The 26,626-nt window shown below is 57.8% G+C and overlaps 1 protein-coding gene across 1 annotated transcript in view; it reads right to left on the bottom strand.

Annotated features, from left to right (window-relative positions):
• Positions 1-16,645, bottom strand: part of RXRA (retinoid X receptor alpha) — a 91,467-nt gene extending 74,822 nt beyond the window's left edge. The window contains exon 1 of the mRNA XM_065696062.1: positions 16,315-16,645. Within this exon, the coding sequence (XP_065552134.1) occupies positions 16,315-16,342 (28 nt within the window). The 5' untranslated portion in view covers positions 16,343-16,645. The remainder of the gene's footprint in view (positions 1-16,314) is intronic.
• Between the last annotated feature and the right edge of the window lie 9,981 nt (positions 16,646-26,626).

The following is a 26,626-nucleotide window of genomic DNA, read 5'->3' as shown; positions in this document are numbered from 1 at the left end:
TGTCTACAGACTTCCCAGGCCACCCAAATGAGTAAACAAGCAAACAAACAGTGAGCACACAAGAGCCAAACCATTCTGCCCTGGTGATTCATTAACAGCTGTACCTGCACATCCCTGCTCACACCCAGTGGAGGGCCCCAGTCCTGCTGCAAACCCCAACCCACAGAGGCTGCTGCTGCAGGGGACCACAGCAGAGCCAACAGGCACGAGATTGCCCATGTGGGTGATGGTTACTGAGAGCATCGTGGCTATGGCTGCATCCCCTAAAACACAGGCAGGGATGGAGCAGGCAGAGAGATGTGGGCTCCAAAGTCCTTGTTTGCTTCCCCAGGAAAACAGACAGGAGCCTACAGTGGGATGTGACCCTGCTGTGCCCAGTACCCTGAGTGATGTTCACTGCATCAACAGGAGCAGCCCTGATGTGGATGCACAGCTCCTCCACACCTCAGCCTGTACAGGTGGGGTAATTGCATGGACCTTGCTCACACCAACACCAGTAGTTAATAAAGTGCCCTGGAGTTAATTAATTGCCATTAACCCATTAGTTTTGACCTCCTAAGCCCAGCTTTAAGCCCTGCCCAGCTAGGCAGGGGATGGTGTCCTCAGTCAGCTCTGTGCATGCAGAGCCCTGCAATCGACAGGGTATTTGTGCACGGCTGCTCAAGGCCAGTGAGCACTCAGAACCCATCCCTCACCACCTGAGACTGCACTAACTCTGCCCGGCAGAAGCAGCACCCGACCACTGCAGCTGCATCCCCTCCCCTTCCTCAGGACATTTGCTCACAGCACTGGGTGGGAGCCGGGAGCCAGAGCTGCTCCCCACGGACACCACAACCCCTGCCCGGCCTGCCACACGCTGCAGCACTTCCATCCAGGTCTCCAACCCCGTGCAGGAGGGATGCTGCTGGGCCACGGTGCAGCCCCTCAGGGATGGAAGCAGCAGGGAACAAGCATCAAGTGATGCTGGAAAATCCCCTGCCAGCCAGAGGGAAACCCCAGCCTTTCAGCTCATCGCCCCCGTGCCAGTAGCACGCCCCATGACCAGCAGCATCCCTTCGCTTCCCAAAGCGGCCCAGGACCGCTCCGCACGGCCGCCCTTCCCAACCAGCATCCAGACACCAACCCACACGGGCACAGGCAGTGCCCAGCACCGGCTCCCGGCGCACGAGCCCACGGCCCCCGAGCAGCCAACAACAACAAACTCGTGTGTGAGCCACAAAGGGGAGAACCCGGCGAGGAAACAATCCCGGGCTCCAGCTTCCCATTCGCTGTCAATGGCCCCGAGACGGGGCCGTGTTTGTTTGAACGAGGAGAACACCGCCCGCAGGGTCCCGCTGCTCGGAAGCGATTCCGCACCCTGCGGAGCTGGCAGCCCTACACGGACACAGCCCCGCCGCGCCTCCCCGGCCTTGGTGACCGCGTTACGGTTCTGCCAGGCACGGGCAGGAGCAGCCGAGGCGCTGCAGTGCCCCAGCAGCCAGCCCCGGGCGCTCAGTGACCAGAGCCGGGCTGGGCCAGCCTGGAGAGGGGAAGGCTCCTGAAGGGGAGACCTGAGAGCAGCTCCAGTGCCTAAAGGGGCTGCAGGGAACCTGGAGAGGGGCTTGGGACAAGGGCCTGTAGGGCCAGGCCAAGGGGAATGGCTTGAACCTGCCCGAGGGGAGACTGAGCTGAGCTCTTAGGCAGAAGCTCTTCCCTGTGAGGGTGCTGAGGCGCTGGCACAGGGTGCCCAGAGCAGCTGTGGCTGCCCCATCCCTGGCAGTGTTCGAGGCCAGAACATGGCACACTTCAGTGTGGCTGTTTCTAAGGCAATCACATATCTGGAACCATCAGTCCCGCACGTCAGGGGCTACAGCCTTTACAAGACATTTATCCTCTTCTTTTCCCCTCAATATCCTCACAACAAACTTCCTCACTGATGTCCCCGTCCCTGCTGCTGCTGTCCTGACACACCGGTGCTATTGCTCCACGCTGCTGCTGCGTGTGCCGAGCGATGGGGCAAGCAGGAGACACCTTCTGAAACCAGGGGTTTTGCATCACAACGAACCTTCCTTCTCTCACTTCCTCCTCCTGGTCCGGTCCGGGATGGAGGACCCAGCCCTCACCTCCCACCCCGTCCAGGGAAAGCCACGCAGCCGAGACAGGCTGCAGACAGCACCGAGTTAAAAATACATGTTTTTCAGACAAAAGTTCAGTCCCCAAATGGGAAGAGAATCCAGGAAAAATGCGGCAGGCCCGGCTGGTGGCCGGCTTCCAGCGCGAGCACCTCCCTTCGGAGGAATCCGGCGAGGAGTCTCGACTAATCCACCCCGGACACACCAGCATTTCTTCCTCGTGCTGCCGGGCTGGGCTTTTTCCTTTCTGTTTTTCCGTCTGCTCAGCACAGTCACTGGGATGCTCTCACATCCACAGGGACCATGGGGGTGACTGGGGGGTCCCCACTGTGCGCGGCAGGCTCCTGGCATCAGCCCAGCAGCTGCAGGTAGGAGCGGCTGGAGAAGGGACCAGGAGCCTGGAGCCAGCGCACGTGTGCTCAGCGCTCCCCACAGCAAACACCCCCTGGTCCCCCCGTGCCTCAGTTTCCCCCCACAGCCGCTCTCGGGTCAGCGGCGGGCGCCGCTTTCCCTCCCGGTGAGATGCCCACTGAGGAATTCGCACCTCATTCCTCATCACCCGCTCTAATTGCAGGTATCGAGGCAGGTTCGCTCTTTCACAAGAGCCCTGAGCTGGTTTCTGCTCCCCTTTCGCTGCAAGGGGTTCCCGACTCACTCGCTCCCTCTGCGCACAAGCAGAGGGTGCTGGGTTCCCAAAGCCCTCCCCGGGGCCGGGGCACAAACCCCAGCGCTGGCTGTGACATCCCCGAATGGACCTCAGATCTCAGCCCATTTCCCACAGGTACCAAGAAGAGCAGCCAGGCAGGAGGTGACACTGAGACACGACCATGTGTTAACGCCAAGTGCCCCAAAGGCTCCCCGCACCCCGGTGCCCTGTGCTGGCACACTCCAACAGCAAAACACTGGCGGTGTCCCCAGAATCCTCCCCCAGAGGCACCACAAGCACATCCCAGGCTGCTGGGTCCCCGGATGCAGACTGCGCAGTCCATGGGTACACCCCGATGCCAGCTCCGTTCTCCTTCCCAGCCACCACAGCAGCCGCAGGGCTGTAGCAGAAGCTCCATCACCCCGCTGCTCCCTGAGCCTTTTCCTTTGCAGGGTCATGGGTTTGGGTGGTTTTGTTGTTGCCTCTTAAACGTAAACTCATTCATTTCAGCACAACGAGGCCTTCACTGGCTGTGGGTCACCATTACCCAGTCAGAGGAGACACAAACGGTTGCTCACAAGCTCCACAACCTACAAAAGGATCCCCAGCCCCACGGCGGGTCCATTGCCAGGGTGTGTGGGACCCGGTGTGTGGAGGCTCCCACACCAACACCCATCCCTGCATCCCAGCCGAGCTGCTCTCCCTGCTGGACAGGTCATTCCACCACGATGCTGCCGTTTGCCTTTCTCCTGGTGTGTTTTCCTGCTGTATCCTCCCAGAGCAGCCCCACTCCACAGGAGATGGGCTGGGAATGCCGGGGGGCTCGGGGGAGGGCCCCCTCGCCTCACGGCACCCACTGCACTGCTCCGCGTGCTTCAGCTTTTAACCAAGTCACGAGACAGGGCGGATGCTGCTCAAAATAAATCATCAACCACAACAGCAATGAACTGAACCGGGCACCTCGGCACGGGGCTCGCACGCACGGGACCAGCGGCCAGATCCCTGCCCCATCGCCCCACAGCAGCTCCTGTGCCAAGCACGGACACTGCTGGTTGTCATCGAGGAAACGGTGACACGGTGGTACCAGGAAAGGGAGGACCGATGTGGACACAGCTGCTGGGATGGCTGCGCACCCCTGTATCACTGGGAAGAAGCCATCAAGAGTTGCAGCATCCCCTGGATACCCACCCTGGGGATAAGCATCCCTCCTGGCTCTGCTGCATCTCCCTTCCCAGCCTCCTCCAGCCCAAGGGCCATGGGTAACAGGGAAAAAAGGATCAGTGCCTCTCTCCCACATGGGTGCCAGCACAGCTCCTCTGCTAAGACAGCGATGTGGGGATGGGAAGAGAGCCAGCAGCATCTCCTCAGCCCCACACCACTGCCCGCACCCCACACCGCAGCACAGCCAGCCCCAACCCCACAGGGACCCACAGGCTGGGTCCCAGGAGCTCCTCCCAGCCCACCGGCCTGGATCCTGTGCACTAAAAAGCATCTTTGCTCCTGCACAGAGGATCTGGCTGGGCAGAGGCACTGATCGCTGTATCCATGCCGGGTCCCTGAGGTCCCACACGGCTGGCGGCTGAGGGATGTTCTCCCTTTCTTCTCCAGGAGGATTAGACACACTTCTTTCCTCTCACTGCTTTTCAAAAGAGAGGCTTTTTGTCACTGCTGATCCCTGGGGGAAATCCTCCCTCTCTCTCTCTCTCATGCTTTTACAGCTTGGACAGGGAGAAAGGAAGTTTTCCTTCATCTCAATCTCCCTGTGATGCTGACAGGCACCGTGAGTGCAGTGCAGCTCCCCGGGTCCCTGCCTGCACCCGGCATCACCCCAGCATCGTCCCGCTGCCGGCTCCCACCACCTCCTGGCACTGCAGGCGGCATCAGCAGCAACGCACCCGGTGCCGAGCCCCGGAGAACGCCCAGGCAAATCCCAGCCGGAGCAACTTCCAGAGCCACGTCACCCTTGTGCAATCCTGGCTCGTAAACCCGCAGCGCACGGCAGCGACGGGTGCTGTGCCCTCGCCTACCTGTTCCCCATCCTCTGGAGGCTGCAATCACATTTTCCACTGCTCCTCACATGGATTTTTTTATCCCTTTTCCTGATGTCTATGGAAGAGGCCGAGCCAAAGAGGAAACCAAAGCCGGAGCTGGCAGAGCTTAAGACACGCACAGAGATCTTAATGGGCCGCTTGCATGCAGTGAGCACAGAACACACCCGGGTATGCACAGGACCACGGCTCCATCGGCTCCACACTGAACAAGAGAAATCCCCGGGGTGCTGCTGCCAAAAGCTCCAAGTACCCACAAGTGAAATCGTGGCGTTTCCTCACCCCCTGTCACCGGAATCAGGGCTGAGGTTTGTCACCGCAGCAGCTCCGGTGTTTTTCCATCACCAACCATGCTCTAACATCCCCTCTTTCTCTTTCGACGTCCCTTTAAAACTATAGAGGAAATCATCCAGCAGAAGTTTGCTCAAGCGGGCTGTCAGTTTGAGGAAGTGAAATTAAACCAGAGAAAAAAAAGCCCTGAATCCTAATAAATCACACATCCACACACAGAGAATGGGAGAACTCTGGGCATGCCTCCAAAGGCAAGTAAATGGATGATAAACAAAACAAACCTAGCTCTGCCCAGCAATAAAGGCTTCCACAGTGGGAATTTCTCACCCAGGAATCACTCCCACCGAGGGGACAGCTTGTGGCACACGTGGAGCTTTCCCACTCCCTGCAAAGCCGCTGGGAATGTCAATGACACGGTCCCATGCTGAGCTGCTCCCAATGGGCACAAACCCTGCACTGCCCCTGCTTGCAGGAATATCCCCCCTTGAAGCCCTGCTCCTCTGGGGGAGCACGGCCTGTCCCTGAGCCCATCCTGCTCTTACCAGCATCACTGGCAGCAGGGACCTGCTCAGCCCCCACAGACCCACCCAGAGCAAACACCGCTCACAACCCCTCACAACTCACAGGGAAACGAAGTACTCAAACCAAAAGCAAGGGAAAGGGCAAGAGGAATAAGGATGAAGACGCTGAAATACCCCCACGCCCACCCCCTCACCATGCAGGTGCCTGAAGAACAGCAAAACCAGCCACAGGACAGCAACACCACCAGCAGCCAATTCCCCTTTCAACCTCCAGATGCAGCTTCCCATTGATATGGATGCTGCAGAGCAATGCCCACCCCTCCCGCAGGGAGGGTTCATCTTTTCAGGCCGCACAGCAGGAGGGAGAGCCCAGGAGGAAGCAGAGCGGGGACCACGCTGGGATGTGTCCATGAGGATGGTCCCAGTGACCCTGGTGCAGCCTCGACGTGCCCAGAGGGGACGGCGGCGAAGCCAGAGGAGGGGTGGGCAGTGCAGTGACGACCCCAGCACCACAGTGCAGTGCCCATCACCGCGGCAGGACCTGACCCCACGGCCCGGCGCTCTGTTTCCCAGGCACAAAACAGTTAAAGGCTCAGAGCCGGCTCTCTCCAGGACTCCTGTTAAAAGTCCATCGGGCATTTTCCCATCGTGGACTTTACCCCGAGCGCAGCGCGGCTGCGATAACGCCACGGAGGTGCCAGCCCATGCGGGACCTGCAGTGGGACCAGCACCAGCGTTCTGGGTGCCACCAGGACCAAAACACGCAGGTCCCACATGGGACACAACGGCAGGACCTCAGAGCAATGCTGGGGTCCAGTGGCACGAGGTCATGGGCAGCAATGGCAGCGCGGGCTCGGGGCTGTGTGGCAGTAACAGTGCTTTGCTGCCCTGAGGAGCCTGTTTCACCCATCTCCAGCCCATAACAGGCACCCACACACACAGATACCCCCCCCCAGACACTGTGCGCAGGGGTAGATGCAGATTTCTCTCCCCGCCGGTCCTGAGGAAGATGCAGGGGCAGAGGATGCTGCTCTCCCTGTAGGAACAGGCACCTGGCTCTGCTCTCCAAGGCTGTCTGCAAAGCCTCCTTCCCCACGACTACACACACAATTTTTTAACACTGGGTGATGTAACCAACCGGTATTTATAATGCTGAAAACATCCCAAAGCTCCCTCTCTTCCAGCTCCCAAGCACACTGTGTACTCTTAATAAAATAATTGCAATGATGAATGGCTCCTTATAACATTCTTGTGCTGCAGCTACTGACAGGGCCAAGAGCTGGATGAAACGTCCTTCTCCCTCATGCTCCCTCAAGGTACATTCAGGACTTCACCTTTCCCCAGCAAGACATACAGTGAACATCTGGAAAAGGTGCCGGCGCTGCACCAAGCCATTCCACCACTCAGCAACAGGAACAACGAGCTCCTGGGGCTCGCCTGCCTGTGCATCCCTGAGAAGAGCCCTCGGGCTCTCCCGACACCGGATGCTGCCGAGATACCCCGGGGTGGCTGCACCTTAGGGCAGCGTCCAGGCAAACACCACCGCTCCAATGAAGAGACCTGGGAGGACGCCTGGATCAGCCCCACATCCCCTGCGCTGCCTTCGGGAGAGGTGGAGCCTCCCGTCGGCGTAGGTGAGAGCTTCAGATGGGCACCGCGCTGTTATCTGCCATCGAGAGCTCGCTGCAAGAAATCCCTGCCCTGCAACATTTCCTGCGCGCACCTCGGGGCTGCGAAACCTCGCTGGAGGAGCCAGACGCGGTTCCCGTGCCCGCCCAGCCCCGGCTCCCATGGGATAGCAGCGGCCGCTATGGGATCACAGCGCAGGCGGAGAGACAACAAAGATGGGAACGGCGAGTGCCCGGGCGGAACAACGCCCGCGGTGACGGGTGGCCTCCGAAGGCACAGCCCCAACCTGCCCCACAGGTGAGGCACCAAAGGGAAGCACATTGCCATGGGGGACCATGGGCTGTGACAGCCCAAGGGGATGGTGACACCCCGAGATCGGGCTGCGCTGAGCTCCAGGCACAGCCCCAGCCAAATACAGCTTGAAACCGGCAAAACCCCCAATGAACTAAATCCGAAGGACCCCATTGCCATGAGGACCTGCTGGCAGGGAGTAACCTGGGGTGCTGCCTTGATACCTGCTTCAGGAGCAAGTCCCTGCAGAGCGTCAGCCCCCCCCTCTGCTGCAGCAGGTCAGCAGAGCCCCCCCAGCACATGCGGGATTCCTGCCCCCAGCTCAGAGCCCCTCTTCAGATAAAGTCCCTGACATTTGCAAACAATGGGTATCTGCTGGCCTGGGGCCAGGCTATCTCCGGCTGAGATCAGCCTAAGCCTTCCTAAGTGCTTAACTGGGGCCTGCAGGTAATTGTCCTGAATCTTAACTCTTCCCGGAGCCACCTCTGAGGTCCAGTCCCTGATGAGGGGCACAGGGCACCGCTCACCTGCGGTAAAGCAGCCCAGTAAGGATGCAGTGGAGAAGATGGGGTTTAGGGCAACAGCAAAGCTTCCAACATCGGTCATCGCCTCCTGGCCTTCCCAAGCTCTGCTCCTGCTCCCCACCACCGGGTCCAGCATCTCCCAGGCATCCTGCAGCCGCCTCCAGAGGCCGGGGCAGAGCACAAAGCATTCACACGCCACCAGCTCGGTTCGCTCTCATCCTGCCCACCCAGAGACCACGATGTGCTGAGGGGTGCAGAAAGTTGTGGTGCTCGCAGGTTCCCCGACAGGAAGGGAGCCCGTGTGGCCTGGGTGGGTACAGGAAACCCCCTTCCACTGCGCACATCATTCTGCTTCCTCTGGATTTCTTTAACCTTTCACTCCCGGCCTGATTTATGCCTTCACACTGATTTCTGCATGTGTGCACCTCCCTGCTCTGCTGCTGCGGCGCAGCCTCGGCACCGTCTGAAGCCGCCTCCTCCTCCTCCAGCAGCACAGAGCCTGGGGAAGCACCAGGAGGGCATCAGGAAGGAATCGCAGTTTGGTTCAATTCTCCAGGCCCCCAGTTTGGGGCATTTTAACCTGCACAGCCGCATAAATGCGGAGGGTGGGAGCGGGTGTCCCCGGTTCCGCAGCCCTCAGCAGGGAGGAGGGATGCGGGACACGGCCGGTGCGCAGACCTGGGTTTTCCATCCCTGCTCACATCTCCCAAAGCTCCACACAACAGCCCGCACGGTCCCATCCTTACGACTGCCATTATCCTGGGGGGAACAAAGGGGAAAACTCCAAAGGGAGAGCAGGCCAGGAGAGCATCTCCTGCCCAGTCTGACGGGACACAGCGGTCAGCCCCAGCAGCCAAAGGGAACTGAAGTCACAAAGGTTATTGCTTTGGGGTTTGAGCACGAAAACCCAGCTCTGGAACCAAACAAGGGACAAGGGAGACGGGGACAGGGCAGCCATGCTCGGCACGGCAGCCCTGGATGCATGGGAAAGGGGGCACAGGGCTCGCACAGCACTGACACACATCTCCATTCCAGGAGAGTTTCCTGGGAAAATGAATGCAAAGCCTGTTATAAAAGTTTATCTGCGTGTGTGAGAAAGCAGAAGCGCCCTGACTGCAGCACAGAGATGTCATTATTTCCATGCATCTGCCTTACCCAATTTTATTTAGTTGCTTTCTGCACCATTTCATGCTCATCCTGCTGCTGAGCCAGACAATTGCTTTATAACTCTAGGGTGCAATTTCACTGTCTGTGAGCCACATGCACGCAACGGGGTCTGTGCTGGGATGGAGCGGGAGCTGCACCCCCTCCCCAGCCCGACGCTTGGGAGCCTGGGCTGAAATGGGGGTTCTTAATAAATAAATGAATAAAAAGAGAGGAAATTAAATCAAATTCTAAGCCGCCGTTTCTGATGTGTTACAACTCAAGGAGCGCACGGGGGGAGCAGACCCAGGGAGCAGCAGTTAAGAACGGGGAGGATGAACCCGAGGGCAATTTGCTCTCTCACGCGAAGGGAAGGCGCAGAGCTGGAGCGGGGTGGGTTGGAGCGCTGGGAATCCCGCTGCATTCCCATGATCAATTGGAAGTCACACGTGGAGGGGCGCGGGTCAGGGGGGGACCGGCCACGCAGGTGCAGGGCTGCGAGGGGGGGGTCCCACGTGCTGCAGCAGCTCCTCCACGGTGCGGGGTCTCCAGAAGCCCCCCACTACTGATGCGCAGCAGCACGGGGCCAAGGGTCTCCCCACAGAGCACAAGGGAACGCCTCCAGCACAACCAGACACTGATACACCACTGACCGCCCCAGGTCACGGGGCCACAGCCCCTCCGGACAGCTTCCACACCGGTAACGCCGCTCATGGCACAAAACAGGACAGCAAGAAGAGGAGGTGGGAGGAGAAGGGGGCTCTGACTGTACCTGTGCCGTTGCCTACCACCGACCCTCCTCCATCACATCCCCATATGTGAGTATATTCCAGCTGGAAGCACGGCCCCTCTCCTGCTTCTCCTCTGCTCTGCCTTCATCACTGCCGTCGCCTCATATCGACTCTGTGGTGGGCACGCAGGAGCTGGTGCTCACAGCACAACCGTCCTGCAGCAGCCCACAGAACTCATGGGAAAACACAACCTCCCAGCGCTTACTTGTGAGCCAAAACTGGGAAATCAATACTCGAGCATCTCTGCGTTCATGCCCAGTGTGGCACAGTCGAAACGAGACAGGGCATCCCCCCCCGATCCGCTCCTGGAGCCCCATCCCAAAGGATTTGCTCTGGGTGCCGAGGGGCTGCAAAACTCAGGGGGCCTCAGGGCTCCCCCAGCTCCACACAGATCTTTCCTTGTATTTAAAGTCTGCAAAAGCCGAAACAAACCAAACCTCCACAACAGAGGAGGCCAAGCGAAGAACAGGCAGGGGGGGAACCCATTGCCATTTTACTGCTCACCAGTCGGGCACCTTTCCTCTCTCCGCTCTGCAGCCGATGCCACCCAGGGAAGGGGCTATGGCTCAGACAAGACCCAAACCCACCAAAGCCAAGAGAGGAATCATCTTCCACTGGAGAGAAAGGGGATGTAAGCCCTTCTCCCGATGCTTACTAGAACAAGTATTCAGGGTGGGTTTTCCTTCCCCGCTGGCGTGGGAGCTCCTGGCTTACACACAACCACATCTATGAGCTTCTCTTTGCTCCCAGGCCAAAAAGCAGCTATGGGGGGTTCTGGGTACCAGGAACCGGGACCCTCCGACACCCACAGGAGCCCTGTGGAGCCCAGATCCCAGCCGGGTCTGCTCCCAGCCCAGCTCTCACCCCGCCCGCGCCCCAGGCCCCGTTCCCTGCTCACACAGATGCTCCCAGTGCCTCAGTTTCCCACCCTGAGCCCGTCTCACCCGGGCAGGCTCCGGCTCCCCAAGGCACGATCGTGCCCTGGCGCTGCGGAGGCAGGAGCCGAGATCTGGGGCCGAGATCAGAGCTACAGCCCCGAGGTGCAGCCCTGGAACTTTTGCTGTGGAACCCGGTGACAGAAAGGAAACCCCACACAACCGCGCCGTGACGAGGGGCCTGTTTGAACTGGGTTAGCTTTTAACTCCACGTCAAACAGGAGGGGAGCTGCGCCCGGGCTGAGCCTGAGCCCTTGCTTCCCCTCTGTGCGAGGGAATCGCTCCTGTTTGCCTCGGAGAACACCCTCCATTTTGAAACGCTCCTGCTCCAAACACAAACTCAGGTGGTTTCCCTGACTTTGCTTTGCTTTTCCGAAGCAAAACGTCGTCAGAAAAGGCAAGTTCTCGCAGCCAGTTTCCATCTCAACCGGGGAGCGTTTTCCCAGGCTAAATTGCTGCTGTCTGAAGATCTCGGAGCAGCCTGAGCTGGCGCGCGTGGGGATCCTTCTGTAGGGCTTTTAAATCCTTATTTGCAATATTATTTCATCTGCTCTGCGCTGCCTTGATGTCGGAGCAGCCTTTGGAGAGGCACCACCACCCCTCCCTCCTCCTGTCCTCCCCCCAGGCACACGCTTCCCTTTGAGGAGGAGGAGAGGGGAGAAAGAAAATAAAAGACAAGCAAAGAGGAAAATGTCAGAAAGCTGCTTTTTGTGTGCGTGTCAAACGTTCAAAGTTATTCCAGAGTCTCGTCTTTCACTGTAATAAAATACAGCAACTCCTGACAAAATCAATTAAAATAAAACCACCCAGGCTGCCTCCCCTATTGCTTTGCAGCTTTGCTGACTTTGAGAGCCCACCTGGGCCTTTTTGGAAGCAATTATGGAACTGCTGGGTTGGCTCCTGCACGGGTGGCGAGCTCGCTGCGCCGAGCATCCCCTCGCTGCGCCGAGCATCCCCTCGCTGCGCCGAGCATCCCCTGACACCGTGCTCCGAGCATCCCCTCGCACCGCGTGTCCAAGGGAGGCGACGAGGGCTCTGACACGGGCAGACCCACCGAGGCTCGGAGCCAGGGAACAGGATTAATTAGAGCCCAGTTAGGTTCCCCAGCTCCCAGGGAAGGTCCCTGCACTTCCCGGCACTTGGCCAGCAGTGACTGGAGGTGTCCCTGGCTCTGGTTACCAGCAGCAGCCGGGCCAGGGGACAGGGACCCCTTGGCATCCCTGCTCCATCGCCTGGGTGAAGCCCCTCACCAGGGGCCACCACCCCTCGCTCCCTCGCTGTCACTGCCTCCCGCAGCAGGGCCAGGGGATATTTATAGCAGCAATGATTCGGTGATTCCAGGCAGCCCAGAGCCCCCAGGAGCCCCCAGCTCACACACGCCCCCCCCACCAAAAGGCACCAGGATGCTGGTAGGAAGGAGCAGCCTGGGCGAGAGGCAGGACCAGAGAACACCCCAAGCCCCTGCCTGCGGCATCCACAGCTCCGCTGTCTGCTTGTTCTCATATCCATCCTGCAACAACACAACAGAACCAACTACTGAGCCGGGGGGCTCCAGCATATGGGAACCCATCCCTGATCCCGGGGACGATGCCCAACAGAAAGGTTTTTAACCCGTTTCTCAATCAACATTTCTTGTCGAGCTGCGGTGGGACGGAGCCAGGGTGCATTTTCCAGTGAAATGTTTTGATTCCCCCCTTGACTTTTTTCTCTCCGAGGAGCAGCCAAATGCCAATAATAATATTTGCAAGGAATAACTAAAATTCTGTGGCTTTCTCCCCCGCGCTCTCTTAAACAAACAAAATGCCCCAAACATGAGAAACACAAACGCTCTCTGCGAGGCAGTGCGATGACACGGACCCAGTGCAGGGACCCGCACGGGATTCATTCAACTCTTACAGCCCAGAAACTGGAAAAGGCAGAAATTCCTTTCTGGCTTGTTTTGCATATGTCAGTGGGGAGAGGTCGAGCCCTACGCTCTGCTCCAGCAAGAGACCAGGATGTGACTACACTTTATCTCCTGCTCCTACAAGGCCCCTCTCCGAAGCAGATCCAGCAGCTCTGGGATGTGGGGCAGAGGATTCCTCCTTCCTCCCAGGGATGCCAAACAAGCCCTGACGCTTTCAGGCTTTCTCCTCCCAATGGATTTCATGCCAGCTGTGAATTTCTGAAGCTAAAAGAAGTTGCATCAAGGATCACATTGAGGTCTCAGCCAGGCACAGGCTCCCACCACCCTGCCTTGGGTCCTTGCACGCCGGACGCAGTGGCGAGGCCGGGGGACAGGGGATGGAGATGCCCCATGGGTGCTCCCACTCCCATGCTCCGGGTCATTTTCCCGCTGGACACGGGGGTGTTTTGCTGTTTCCCGGCCTGGCCTCGTGCACGGCCGGTTCTCACCCCGAATCCTGAGCAGCTGCAGCATCCCTGGCACGGCCGCGCGGTGGGAAGAGGCTCCAGGGGTTGTAACCTGGCGAGCTGACCTCCGGCTCGGAGCTCGGGCACTCCTTAACTGCTTCTTCCCCCCTGAAGCTGAGCCTCAGGGAGGGTTTCCCTGCACTCACCATCCCCTTTTGCTCCCCAGGAGCTACCACCTCCTCACAGGAGCGTGCAAAGGAGACAATGAAGCAATGAAAGGATTGCAGAGCCTCAGGAGCCAGCAGCTTCCCAACGAACCGCGTTCCCCGGTTTGTGCATCATGCACAGCCTGGCCCTGTGCAAAGCCTGACCGTGCACCCACCAGGCTGGAGATGTGGATCCCCACAGCCTCACAACCACTACAGAAATGGCTTTTCCTTGATTTTCCTCCTCCTGGAGACTCGGCACGGCACAGCACAGCACAGCCTCCCCCCAGGAGCAACAGCAAGACGTCCCCATTGTTCAAAACCTAGTAACGGGAGATCCATAGCCCAGACAGTTCCCAAGGCAGCATCTGCAGGACCCTGAGGCACTGAAGCCTGACCCCAGCCACGGTGGTACCTGCTCCATGCAGGAGCACAGCACACAGGCAGGTCCTGGAGTGGGGGAACGCGCTGTCCTCACAGGATTCTCTGCCTGGCACCCGCCAGAGCTCCCGGGACAAGCAGGAAAATGAGATACTACTATTAAAGTGCCAGCGCTGGCCACGCTTCCCCATGACCTCAGCGGGGTTATCCGAGTCTAACCACGGGCAGCGCTTGGCACAGCCTCCTCCAGGTTACCCTTTTTATGCCGAACGCAGCTGAGATTTTGACGGGGCCACAGAGTAACGGCGCCTGCTTTTGGTCCCCAGTTGCTCCCATTCTCCAGCTCAGGCCTACACTGGTGTGCAGAGGAATGAACTCTGAGCTTGGCTCTTCCCCCCCACCCCGAACTTGCAAACGCAGCTCCCAGCCATGGCATGGGACGGGGCTGGTGAGACACCCTGGCACTCTGTGCAGTCAGGACCCAGCAGGTTTCGGACCATCCGACCTTCGCAAAGCACCGAACCCCCCCTGCTCCACTCTGGTTTATGGAAAGGTCTCTGCTCACGCTTGCTCCTCCGTCCTGCTCACACCCCCTCAGTTTCAACCTGCTTAGGGCAGGACCTGCATCTCCCCCTCCAAACCCCACAGAACCCACTGCCCTCACACCAAAGCTCATTCTGCCACTAATCAGTGACCAAAGACCAGTGGATAAAGTTCAGGAGCTGCTTCTGCAGCAGCCCCACATGCAGCAGACACAAGCCCAGACCACGCACCCCAAAGCGGCTGGATTTTCTCCTAAGCCAGCAACACAAAGTTACAGCCCTGACCCAGCACCCCCATCCTAGGGTGCCTGCCTTGGTTCTCCTCTGGATGCTCAGACCCCCACTACACACATCCATGGATAAATGAGTTGTTTTCCATTCGCACCAGCGTGAAAACCCTTCCCGAGCCAGCAGCAAGGTGACATGTGCTGCCCCTCTCTCCCTGTCAGGACCAACCTCACTAATATAATCACACAGCCCATTATTTATCATCTACAGCAGACAGGAGAGCTCTGGAAGAGAACGAAGGGACCTGATCCTGCCCCTATCCACAGGGATCTGGACAAGAGCATCAAAGGAAACTGAAATACTCAAAGCAGCCACCCCAAGACTGAACCACTTGTGTGCAGCAAGAGGCACATTCTGCCTCGGTGCGCTTGTGCTGACTGCAATACCTGCACCGGGGGCACCCAAATGGGGTCGGTGGGACTGGGAATGCCAGCCCCGCTCCCAAGGGATAATGCAGCAGAGCCACAGCTCCAGGGAAGTGAACCCGGGCACATTGCCCACCACGGCCAAACCAGCATCTGAGGGGGGGAAGAAGGTGCCAGAGCCCTGCCAGCCCAGGCTCTCCCTGCCATAGCCCCTGGAGCCTGGCAGTCCCATAGGACAGGGCTGGCTGGGCATCTGGTGCTGTTTGTATTTGTTCTGCTCTTGGAAAGGAACAACTAAAACTGCAATTGTTAAACAAACACGCAAAAAATAACAAACACTAAAAAAAAGGAAGAAATAAAGAAACAAAACAGCACCGCGGGGGAGCAGAGATGAGCACAGATTTAAAGCCCAGAGAAGGGCTGCTCTCGCTGGGCAGTGGATGTTCTTGGGGGCCATGGGCTCGCTCGGCCGGAGGCTGGCGGCCCAAGCACGGAGTGTGCTGGAGCCGGCAGGGCTCGAACCGCTCGCCCCTCGCCTGGACTTGGCGCTGGGTTACTTGGCCAAAACTTTTCTTCCCCCCACCCCAAGGCTGGGCTCCGCAATCTCGCTGCTCCCGAAAGCCAGACGCGAGGAGGCATTCGCCCCTACAAGCCAGGACTTGACTCAGCCACCGAAACAGTGGCAAACTCCAGCTGGAAATAGGCTTTAAAATGTAACTAAGAAGCAGAGGGGGAGGAAGGAGGAGACGAAAACACCGGGGCACAGGGTCCCGAGCGCTGGGGCCGGCAGCGAGGGGCGATGCCGCCGGACGGGTCCCCACGGGCGCGGACGGGGAGGGAAGGGGGGAAAAAAGGAGCCGATGGAGCAAACCAAGGGGGGCCGAAGGCTGCGCGGTGCCGCCCCCCCCCCCTTACCGCACACCGAGCCCCGAGCTTGGGGGGGGGACGCCCCCGGCCCAGCCCCGCTGCCCCGTTTGAAAATACCGCTTGCGCTGCGCGCCCGGCCCGGAAAAACCAAACCAAAACAAGACCAACAACCGGGATAAGGCGGAGAGGGGGGCCCGGGCCTGCCCGGCGCTGACACCGGCTCCCCGCGGGGGTCCGGGAACCCCCCCCCTCCCCGGGCAGGGGCGCAGCGCAGCCCGCGGCACGGGGGGAAGAGGCCAGCAGGAGCTCGGTTCACGTTATTTAACCGCGTCCCCCCCCGCCCCGCCGCAGGAATGGAGAATCTTTTTCGGAACAAAACTCACCGAGCGGCAGGAAGTGTTTGGTGTCCATGGCTGGGGCTTAACTCATGCCAAGGGGCTCGGCGGAGAGCGGCGGCGAAAAACACACACGCAGGGCGCGGAGGGGAGGAGAGCGGAATCAGAGCGAGCGGGGAGGGAGGGGAAGGGGGGGAGAAAAGCCCGAGGGGGGAGGAGGAGGAGGAGGAAGGGGAGGAGGAGGAGGCGGGGAAGTCGGCGGCGGCCCCGCACCGGCGGCCCCGCAGAGGCCGCGGAGTTGTTGCAAACTCCCCACGACGTCCCTCGGCCGCGGGGCTCCGCGGGGCGCGATCGGCTCCGGCTGCGGCTCCGCGCCGGGGCCCGCGCAGGGGGGGAGCGAGCTCCGCGACCGCCGCCAGCGCCCGCCCCGCGCCCCGCAGCGCCGCCCCGCGCCCGCCCGCAGCCACCCGGCCCCGGCCCCGGCCCGCGGGGTCTGTGGAAGCGATGGGAAGGGGGGGAAACAGAGGCACGCAGCGATAAAGGCGGAGGTGCGGGGGTAGCAGTGGGGGCGCGGGCTCTGCAGGGCCATGCGGAGCCGCCGCCGCTGCCCCCAGCCCTGTGCCCCGTCCCCGGGGTGCGTTGCGCAGTGGGCAGCGTTCACAGCCCTATTTTTCCCCTTCCCCGCAAACGAGGCACCACAAGTAAGTCTCTGTGCGTGTGCGGCCACAAACTCTGCGTGTTCCACCCCAGCGGCATCGCCAGGCCCCGGCTCCCCCCCCCCATCTCCACATGCCTCGGGGTTTAATAAATGATACTCAGCCCCTAAGAATGTGTATTAGTGACTTGATGGACCAAAGCGACTCCGCTATGCCTGAAGCATATTAAGCATCATATCGACCCTCACTCCTGATGGCTGTAACAACAAACAGGCTGGGTGCACGGCTGCTGCTGATCACACACGGTGGGAGCCCCACAACCATGCAGGAAGCCTGAAGTAACACTGGGACAACGGCTGGGGGTTCTGGGGGCCCAGGTAACCCCTTATGCAGAGCCCAGCTCCCCTGCACTGAATGGGGTCGGGGAATGGGGGAGCCAGGGGCACCCAGCACCATCCTGGCACACAACCATCAGCCGTGGGTGCACTGCTGCCGCCAGCCATCACCTCGTGTGTGGCGGATCCAGCCGTGGAAGCGCTTCCGAGGCTCTTATCTGCCGTGATTTACTCTTTAATTGGCAAAGCGTCCTGTGTCATAAATATTAGCAACCCAGCACCTCCTCCTATAAAAATGAAGCCTCTTATCTTCCTTTGCCATAGCCCTGTCTATCACCTGCGTGCACTTATCAGTCTATCTCCTATCTGTCGCTGTAGTATCTAAAGGAGAGGCCCTGGAAAGGCCCTAATACCTGATTCCTTACAACTCCTGCCTGCTCCTCTGTGCTGGCTGCCAGGACAGCCCCTGCCCTGGCTCCGGGGCAGACCCACACGCCGCGGTGAGGAGAGGGGTGCGCAGCCAGCAGCCCCTCAGGGTCCTGCTGCGGATCCTGCCTCTTTCCTGGCACGGCGAGATGCTTGCAATTCATCAGCTTTAATTGCAACAACAACAAGAGCAACACCGAGAGGACCCATCTTGCGTCAGGCTGCGAGCTGACGCGCGGAGCTGCAGAACTTAAAGCAAAATAAAACATCTTGGATCCTTTTTATCCTGTGCTCTTGTAGTTTCAGCATGTCCAAACAGATTTTGGTACGTGTTTATAACTGGTAACTTCATTTGCTCCCGGGCTGGGACCTTAAATGCCAAGTTTCATCTCCAAGTCAGTTTTTATGGCTGAGATACATTAACTCCTGGAAGACGAGGGGGGGAAAAAGGAAATATATAAGGATATAAGAGAAAGTTGGGGGGTGTTAGAAAAAGCAGGCCTGAAGTCTCCAAGAATGGATGAGCGGGGAAAGTCATGGATCCCATGGATCTGTGTGTAAAACCCAACAACAAAAAGGTAAAATCGGTTTCCTGATAAACTAAAGCTCATCCTGGTGTCTGACGCGGGCAAACTCTCCACCGTGCCCACACCACACCAGTGCCAAAACAGCCCAAGGTGAGTGAGGGCCTCAATGACTCTGAGCAGGTCTATGGAGGTCACACAACCCATTGGTGTACAAGGCTCACACCACTGAGCACGGGTCAAGGTCTGCCCCAAACCTCAGCATCCCAAAGCGCGCTCAGATGATGGCTGCAGCAGATACCAGCGCTGTCAGACCCATGGCTGAAGAGCCACCTTTGTGAGACTCTAACACATGAAATTACCATAACTAGGACATTTCACGCTCCTCTCCCATCAAGCTGTTTAGAGCAAATTAAATTTCTCCCTAACCAGCCTGTAACAGTTCATGTTAGATGTGGATCTAAATGTTAATTGCAGTGACAATAACAGGTCTGATCCTGCAGTCCTTATTTGGGTAAAACCTCCCACAGAAGCCAAAGGAATTTTGCCCCAGAGAAGGCAGCTGGATGCAGTCCCACATTTCCAGTCTCCTGAAGATGCCAGAAGGTAGCAAGGATATTTCTGTGATGTTACAAACCTTCTCTTTCCCTTTCCCCCCCACCCGCCTCCTCTCACTTCTTTAATGCACTATTAATTTAATAAGCTCTACCAGGCTGCCTAATGCTGTGCTCAACTCCAGCTTTGCACCTCCCCGCTAAGGACTTAAATCATCACGGGGGGCGATGGGGGGACGTTAAGATAATTTTTGCAGGTCATTGGCTCGTACATCTGCTCGGTGCAGGGATGCTTGAAGGTCCTGTGCTGCCTGGGAGAGCTGTGGGGTGAGCCTGAGCAGCTCTTGTTCCCTCTGCCCTTGGGCAATGCAAATACCCCTCAGCCTGGGATGCTGGGGAAGCAACCTTATGCAATGGGGTAATTTGTGATCCGCTTGCCCCATCAGTCCCATCACCCAATTCCAGCTGAATTTAACAGAGATACTATTGGAAGTCCATTAAGCAAAGGCTTCTCCCCACGTCCCCACCACGTGTGCTCAAGACATCGGGACAGAGGGATGTAGGTGAGTGTGGGCATCAGCAGGAGATTGGTGCTGAGTTGCTGTGGGGGCTGACACCGTATCCAGAACAGAGCCCTTGGACCCAGTTAAGGGGATTTGGGAGCCACAGCCTTTATCGTTTTTAAATGATTCCAGCTTATCTTGCCCATAACCCAGAACCATCTGATGGGACAACAGCAGAACCTGCTGTGCTTCCCCTCCTGCCCCTGCCGTCCTGCACAGTGACAAAACCCAACGATTCCCCCCACCGCACTTTATTACAGACTAAAGAAGGAACAAATACAGAGCCTGAGCGGGAGGGAGCGGGAGGAGCTCCTGGGCCATGTCTGGGCTCCATCTCCCCCAGCACAGCGAGGGGTGCCCAGAGCACTGTGGTGCAGGGACAAGGGTGGCTGCAGCCTCAAGGTGTTTGTGCACACTCTGTGTGTGTCAGCTCCAGCACCCGCTCCCCACAAAGCCACTGCGGGTTCCAGGACCTTGGACACTCTGGGTGTGATAGGCCAGGATCTGGATTATCCATCGCTCCCAGGATTCAGGCTGCTGAAATGTCCCTGCACTCTGGAGCTTTCTGCTTGGGGTACCTGGTGTGTTGGTCTTCAGGACAGGACCTGCCTCTTGTTCTCAGGGGCACGAGTTGCTCACGTGTTGCTTTTCTTCCCATTATCAGCCAGGCTCCCTGGCTGCAGGGCACAGCAGGACTATGGGGACAGGTCAGGGACTGTGGCATCCCACAGGGACCCTGGAGGCTGGAAGTGGAGGCAGTCCCCAGGCACGCAGCCCCCTTGCCAGGCCCTGCCAGACACATCAGACCAGCCCTGCCAACCCACACAGATGCAGGGGTAGGTCCCTGCTCCTCGGGGAGGCTCCACACACACAAACCAGCAAAAGCTCTGCAGGCCGAGACGTTTGTGAGTGCTGGGGATTCAAACTGCTCTGCTTTGTTCCCAGCAGCATTTAACAGGCTGCTGATGTTTGTTTATGAAGTGAACGCATATGATTTATTTGATCTGCTGGAGCTGGAGAGCCACATTCCCACGCCAAGGACAGGCAGAGACTCCACATTCTCCCCTCTTCTGGAGCCTGCTCAGATAAAATAATGCACTGCACAGGCACGAGTCCTGTGCTGCCCTTCCAGCTGCTCCAGAACCGGACATTAAATGCTTATCAGAGACCTCCTGACTTCCAAGCCATGAAGTTGCATTTGTTCTTGTCTGTCTCCACATATGGTGCGAGTCTTAATAGAGCATTTGAGCAGCTAAAACAGGTTTGGAGAAGAGGTCTCAGGGCGCCTGGGCTCTTGCCTGGATCTCCCTTGAATAATCCAGTGGGAGGTTCCCTCCTCTCTCGTGCTCTGCTGGTGGACTGGGTTTAGCATCTCTCACCTGGTCTGCAGGGACAGCAGTTTAACTGCTTTGCAAAAACACTCTGTAAATGGAGATCCCGGCTCTGCCTTCTGCAACACCTGGAGATGTCTTTATTTCATCCCGTCACCCAGACCAGGGCTTGGCTGCCAAGGAAGCCAGCAAAGCAAGCAGTGAAAGATGAAATGCAGTGCATGAACCAGGAGATTTACAGCTCTTCAGGAAAGCACATGGAGCATCTCCCATAGAGCCAGCCGGACATGAGCCAAGTCCTCACCTGCAGTGAGGCAGCAGCACATGGACCAAACTGGAGCCTGGGCACTGCTGCAGCTCATCCTGCCCTGCTGCTGCTCAGCCTCATGGCACAGCAGCATCTGATGTGCACCAGGGCTGGGATGTGACTCAGTCACTTAGAGCCTCCTCGTCCCCGCATACAGAACACTTTGCAAATGAAGTGTGAAGATAATATGCTTTATCATAGGCATTTATTACCTATGATTGTTGTATAAATCTCCCTCCATTCACATACATATACATAAGGTGTGTATAAATATGCAGTATCAGGCAGTACCCAGAGCCTTTTTGATGATGTCAATGTAGCCCCCATAAAGATAGTGGAAAATGATTCATAATATTTATATGACAGACATGATAGGAACTGTAATAGCCTGTTGGGATCGAGAATATCCATAGGTCTCTGTCAGCCACAAATGTGATTTAAATATTATATATGTGGCAACTGTAGCATTAGTAATATGATAGCTGTTATTGATAGTGGTCATAAAATGCAGTAGTTTTGCACTGAAGAATGTGAAAAATAATCTAGTGGTTTTCCTAATGGTCTTCCCAGCAATGCACTGAAAGGAAGTGTACTTCCAATGCCTCCTTTTTCAATGCCTCCTCCTCTCCTCCCCCCACCCCAAATTACCACCAGGCTCTATCAGATTACTGCCGGGGCCATATTTCACTCCGCTGATGGCAGGTTGTGGCATCTCATCCTCCTGGGTCTGCCGGGGAGCCCCGGGGGTGCTCCCTGGGGATGCTCTGGGATGTGTGCGCAGGGAGGGCTGTGCTGGCATGGAGGGCGAGGAGCTCAGGAGAGGGGTGTGTTTGTCCATCAGGCTGGCCCATGCCAAAGGGTCCTCAGCCAGCATAATTCAGCATAGCCCCGTAAAACAATACAGCCACACTGACCCATGCTCACAAGGCTTCCCAAGGGTGGCTCTGTGAGCTGGGGCACCTGAATCCTCTGCCCTCCATTGGTTTTGTGCGCCCAAAGCCAGGGGACCACTGGAGGGGCTGCAGCATCACTTGCTTCCCCGCACCAGCTCACAGCAGGGGGAGAATGGATGGAGATAAACGAACGTTCAACCCCCCATGTGCACCAGCAAGGAGCTGACTGGCCTAGAGCGCAGGAAAGCTGTGGGTGACACCACTGACCCTGAGCTATTTGCTCTTTTGACCATCACACACCTCCACAACAGGCTGCTGGCTTTACACTGCAAGAAAAGGCTCCTTAGGGAACAGCACAGGGCCTGAGGGACCCCTATCCACAAAAGCAGACCCACAACTGAGCAGAAACAACGCCCTTCCATCACAGAGCCAAGTGAGGATGAGACTTGCCTGTGTGGAGGGTGCAGCCCAGCAGGACCCCTCGGCCGCAGCAGGGCCTGGAGGCGGGTCAGGAGCACAGGTCCCAGCACAGATGCCTGGTGTCAATCCAGCAGCACTGCCCTGCAGCCAGGGGAGCTGCTTTTAATAGCAGCCACTAACAGGGATCAGGTGTTGCATGGAGATTCAGGAGCTGGGAATGCTGCAGTGGTTTGTGGGGAGGGGACCGGGGCAGCCTCGGGGGCAGGTATCGAGATGCTGGTTATGTCCTTTCACATCACAAAGAATAAATCAAGGAGATGATCTGTGCTCCAAACAAAGCAGAGCCAGGGCAAGGCACTGACCCGCTCCCGCTTCGGAAGTGAATGAATTAGAGTTCCCTCAGTGGCTCTGTGCAGAGGCACCCACTGGTGCCCACACCTATGGTGCTGCTCAGGGCCCTCCCCATGCTAACGGGGCTCATGTGCTGCCCTCAGGGATTCCATCCCCCAGGATCGCACTTTCCTGTTTGGAAGCGAGCAGGACACACACATTCCAGTTTAACCCGGAGCACCCGTGGGCAGAACTGGACCCCGCCGGACAGCAGCAGCTTGTGCACGGGTGGGTGCCAGGAGCAAGGAGGGGGTGCAGGCCGATTGTCCCCCAAAAGCAGAGGGGAACTGGGGCTGCAGCCCACCAGAGCTGCGTGCCCTGCGCTCCCTCGGGGCTGATGTCCTGTGTGCGGGTGACTGTGACAGCACAGTTCTGAGAGGAAGCAAAACTGTGTGTAAAGTCAGGTCCAGCCATAACGTAATGTCAGTTTTCTACATTGCACTGCAAGGGACCCAGCCTTCCCCGCCCTCACCCCAGCAGCGGCCAGGTCTTGCTCCAGGGAAAACCATGGGCCTATTCCTGCTGTCTTTTACACGAGCATGAATCAGGCATGTCCTCAGTCGAAGTAAGTGGAAGTGCACCGGTGTAAAACCAGTGTGAGGGCAGAGTTACCGTGCTGTAAACGCAGCGTGAGACCAGAATCAGGCTCAGTGCATTGCGGAGATGCCCCGAGGAAAGCCTTGGGAAATCAATGATATTGAAATTGGGAAGGAGGAAGAGATGGCACGTGCTTTCCTGATCAAGCTCTCACACTGCACTGGTGAGCACTCCTGCCAGAGCAGCCTCTGTGTTATTCCCCCTCTGGGGAAGCAGCTGTGGGATGCTCTGTATGAAGATGCCACATAAAAATAAATTGAATCAAATTATGGAAACAACTGAAGTCATTTCTTCTCTGTCCTCACATTAATCCATTTAGGCTGATTCTTTGGGTGCTCCAAAGGGGATTTGCATTACTATCCTGTCAGCATCCACAGTCCCTTCCTTGCCTCTCAAATGAGCCTCAGCACCTCCTAATTCCATGTCTTTTTGCTGCTCTTCCACCCTCTCCTGTCCCTGTATGGAGACCTCCAGGAGGTTTTTGGGGCAGGTTGGATTGAGCTGTGATTTGCTCCCAGTTGCAACAAACAGCAACGTTGTAATGAGGTTTTGGGGCAGGTGAATTAAGGGAAGGAAAAGCAAATACCAGGTTGTAAATGAAACAATGATGCGTAAGGCCCGCAATGCCACCAGAAGCACACCAGTGGCAACTCGAGTTCTTACTGGAGCCTGTGCAGTGATACGTGGTGGCAAGCGGGCTCGGGGGCAGCCAGAGCAATTCCAGTGTCACGGACCCGGCGGAGGCTGAGACGTTGTCCCCATCCCGCACGGATTTGTGCTGCCCTCAAATCACACGTGGTGCTTCTGAGAGGAGGAATCCCACAAAGTCCCCGGGTCTGGGTGTAAGTAGGTCAGGGTGGACGTGCATCAGTCTCCTACGGCCTCGAGGTCCCCGTGCCCCGCGGCGAGGATGCAGAGCAAGCAGTAAATGGCGCACGCTGGGGGACAAGGGCTCCATCCCTGGAGGAGGGGGAATGGCTGCAGAATGGGGTGCTGAGACCCCTGGGGCCTCCTGCTCCCCGTGTCCCACACACTGATGTGCTCCTCATCCCAGTGAGGGACTTCTGGGCACTGCTCTGGTCCATCCCTGCTTCCATTCCGCTGAATCTGGCAAAGTACACGCATGTATTCCCTGCGTTATCCCAGAAGAATCACCGTCACTGCCACAAGGTGTAAGTAACTCACCCCTGAACAGTGGGGAGGAGGCTGCTGGTTATTTCCCTCTTCTGCGCTGCTAAAACCCAGATTTTGTTATGAAAAGGTGAGAACCCCCCGAGTCACCACACACCGGGATGGTCCCTGCAGCAGGAGGTCTCGTCCTGCCTGGCTCAGCACAGGGGGTTGAACTTGGTTGGCTCCCATCGCCCTGAGCCCCGCACTGTGCAATTCCTTTTCCTCCACACTCAGGAGGGTTTCTCTGCTGAACCTTCAATTTCAGCTCAATGGAATTTCCCTGCAGGAAAGAAACTCCAGCAAGAAATTCCCACTTGGCTCCGCAGAAGGTGCGGACATGGGGGGGTTGCAGTTGCCTGGCCCGTGCGATGCCCAGGGATGCTGCCAGGGCTCGCCCTCATCCTGCCTGCTCCTGTAACACTCCCCAAGTGCTGTGCTCTGCCCTGGGAGAGCAGTTTCAAGCCCCTTGTGCCTTCTGCTCAGCACCGGGGGTCAGGATGCGGCCGGGGCTCCGATGGGCTGCTGACACGGCACGTTTGGACAGAGGGACGCAGTGGGATCCAGTGTAAGCCCTGAGAGCATCCAACATAAACATTTCGCAAGAGATGGCAGAGGGGGATGAAGGGAAGCGCTGGGGGGGCAGGTCCTGCTGCCATGCGCACCATGGGGAGCCGGACGTCACTTCCCAGCCTGGAGTGACCTTGACCGATTCCCCCACATTTACTCAGCTTTTGCAGCAGCGGCACCGAGAGCAGGAGCCAACCCCTGAGGTCTGGCTTGCGCTGGAAATTCCTGAGTCTTTTCCCGAAATCCCTTGAAATCCCTTGGTTTCCTCCCCCAGCCCCATGTGCTGACCCCGGGAACCCACTGGGGTTTGCTCCCCATGGCACAACAACGTGGTTCCAAGCCCAGGCTGTGCCTCGGAGCGCCTGGCACGGCAATGCCGCAGCGCCGGGATGGTGAACGCAGCAGTAACAGCTCGAACCACAGTCCCTGGTCCACTGTGCTCTGGGAAATGTGCAACAGAAATGAGCAGAGCAAAACCCAGGGGTAACACCACGCACAGGGTCCTGCTGCCGGGTGGAACAGAGCTGCTGGAGGCAGGAGCTGTTGGCCTGTCCTTGCCTCTGCAGCTGAACTCTTGCAGCAGTGATGGAGAACACAGCAAGGCAATAACCGCTTTCATTTCCCTTGACTGCTCTTTCTCAAGGATCAATAGTTCCAGGGGGTTTTGCCAGACGAACCCTGCTTAAGTGTATGTTGGCTTTAAGAGGATCACTCAGGGTTGAGGACTGGCTCGTGCTCAGCGTCTCAGCAGGCAATGAATCTGAAGCTGGTTTAGATGTGGTTCTAGGCTGCGTGCAGCTCCCACGTGGTTCTCATGTGAAAACTTACTTTTGGCATTCGGTCTGTGACTGTTCCCTAATGCAGCCTGGACACCCCCACTGCCCCCCGCACGACTCACAGGGTGCAGCCCCAGGGGTGCCAGTCCCAGGGGTGTCGCACCTGATGATGAGCACGCTGCTGGGGGATGCTGCCCTGTGTGGCAGGCCAGCTCGGTGCTGGGGCGTTGGGGAGCACCACTACAAATAATGCCAGGCTTTGTGAGCTGTGCTATGAGAGAGCTCAGTGCTGGGGCTGTTGCTTCATTACAGAGCTCTCCCCTGCTAAATCTTGGCTGATATTAAAGTTGGCTCGATAGGGTCCTGCTCCCTGGTTGAAACATCAATATTACTAATAAATAGAAATAACAAGTGAGGGAAAGGGCCAGACCAGCACGACCTGCTTTATGAATTAATGTAGTGAAAACTGGCCATTTTCCTACAGCCTTTATACACTACGGGCCCACAGATGAACTTCATAGGCATTTATTGGACATCGGTGCATTGGAATGAAGCTGGAGCAATGCTGTCACCTCATCACCGACTTGGGCTGTGGTGTGCCAGGGAAAAGGCCCATTACAGACACCCCTTTGGCCTCCACAAACACTCACTATTCCTCTCCCTGGGTGGATGAAATCATCTCTTCCAGCCAGGATCTTCTCACTGTGGATCCCCTCCCAGCCCCAGGGCCAAGGTGTTCCTGCAGGAACCAGAGCTCCCCGTTCACAGGGATTTTAGCTGGGATTTGAGGTCCCGGGCGGGGTGTTTGGGCAGGAATGTGCTTGGTGGGGAGCTGGGGGACGGCTGTC

This window comes from Lathamus discolor, chromosome 15, assembly GCF_037157495.1.
Source record: "Lathamus discolor isolate bLatDis1 chromosome 15, bLatDis1.hap1, whole genome shotgun sequence".
In the NCBI taxonomy this organism is placed as follows: domain Eukaryota; kingdom Metazoa; phylum Chordata; class Aves; order Psittaciformes; family Psittacidae; genus Lathamus; species Lathamus discolor.
Note: the sequence above shows the minus strand (reverse complement) of the source record. Positions and strands in the feature narration are given on the sequence as shown.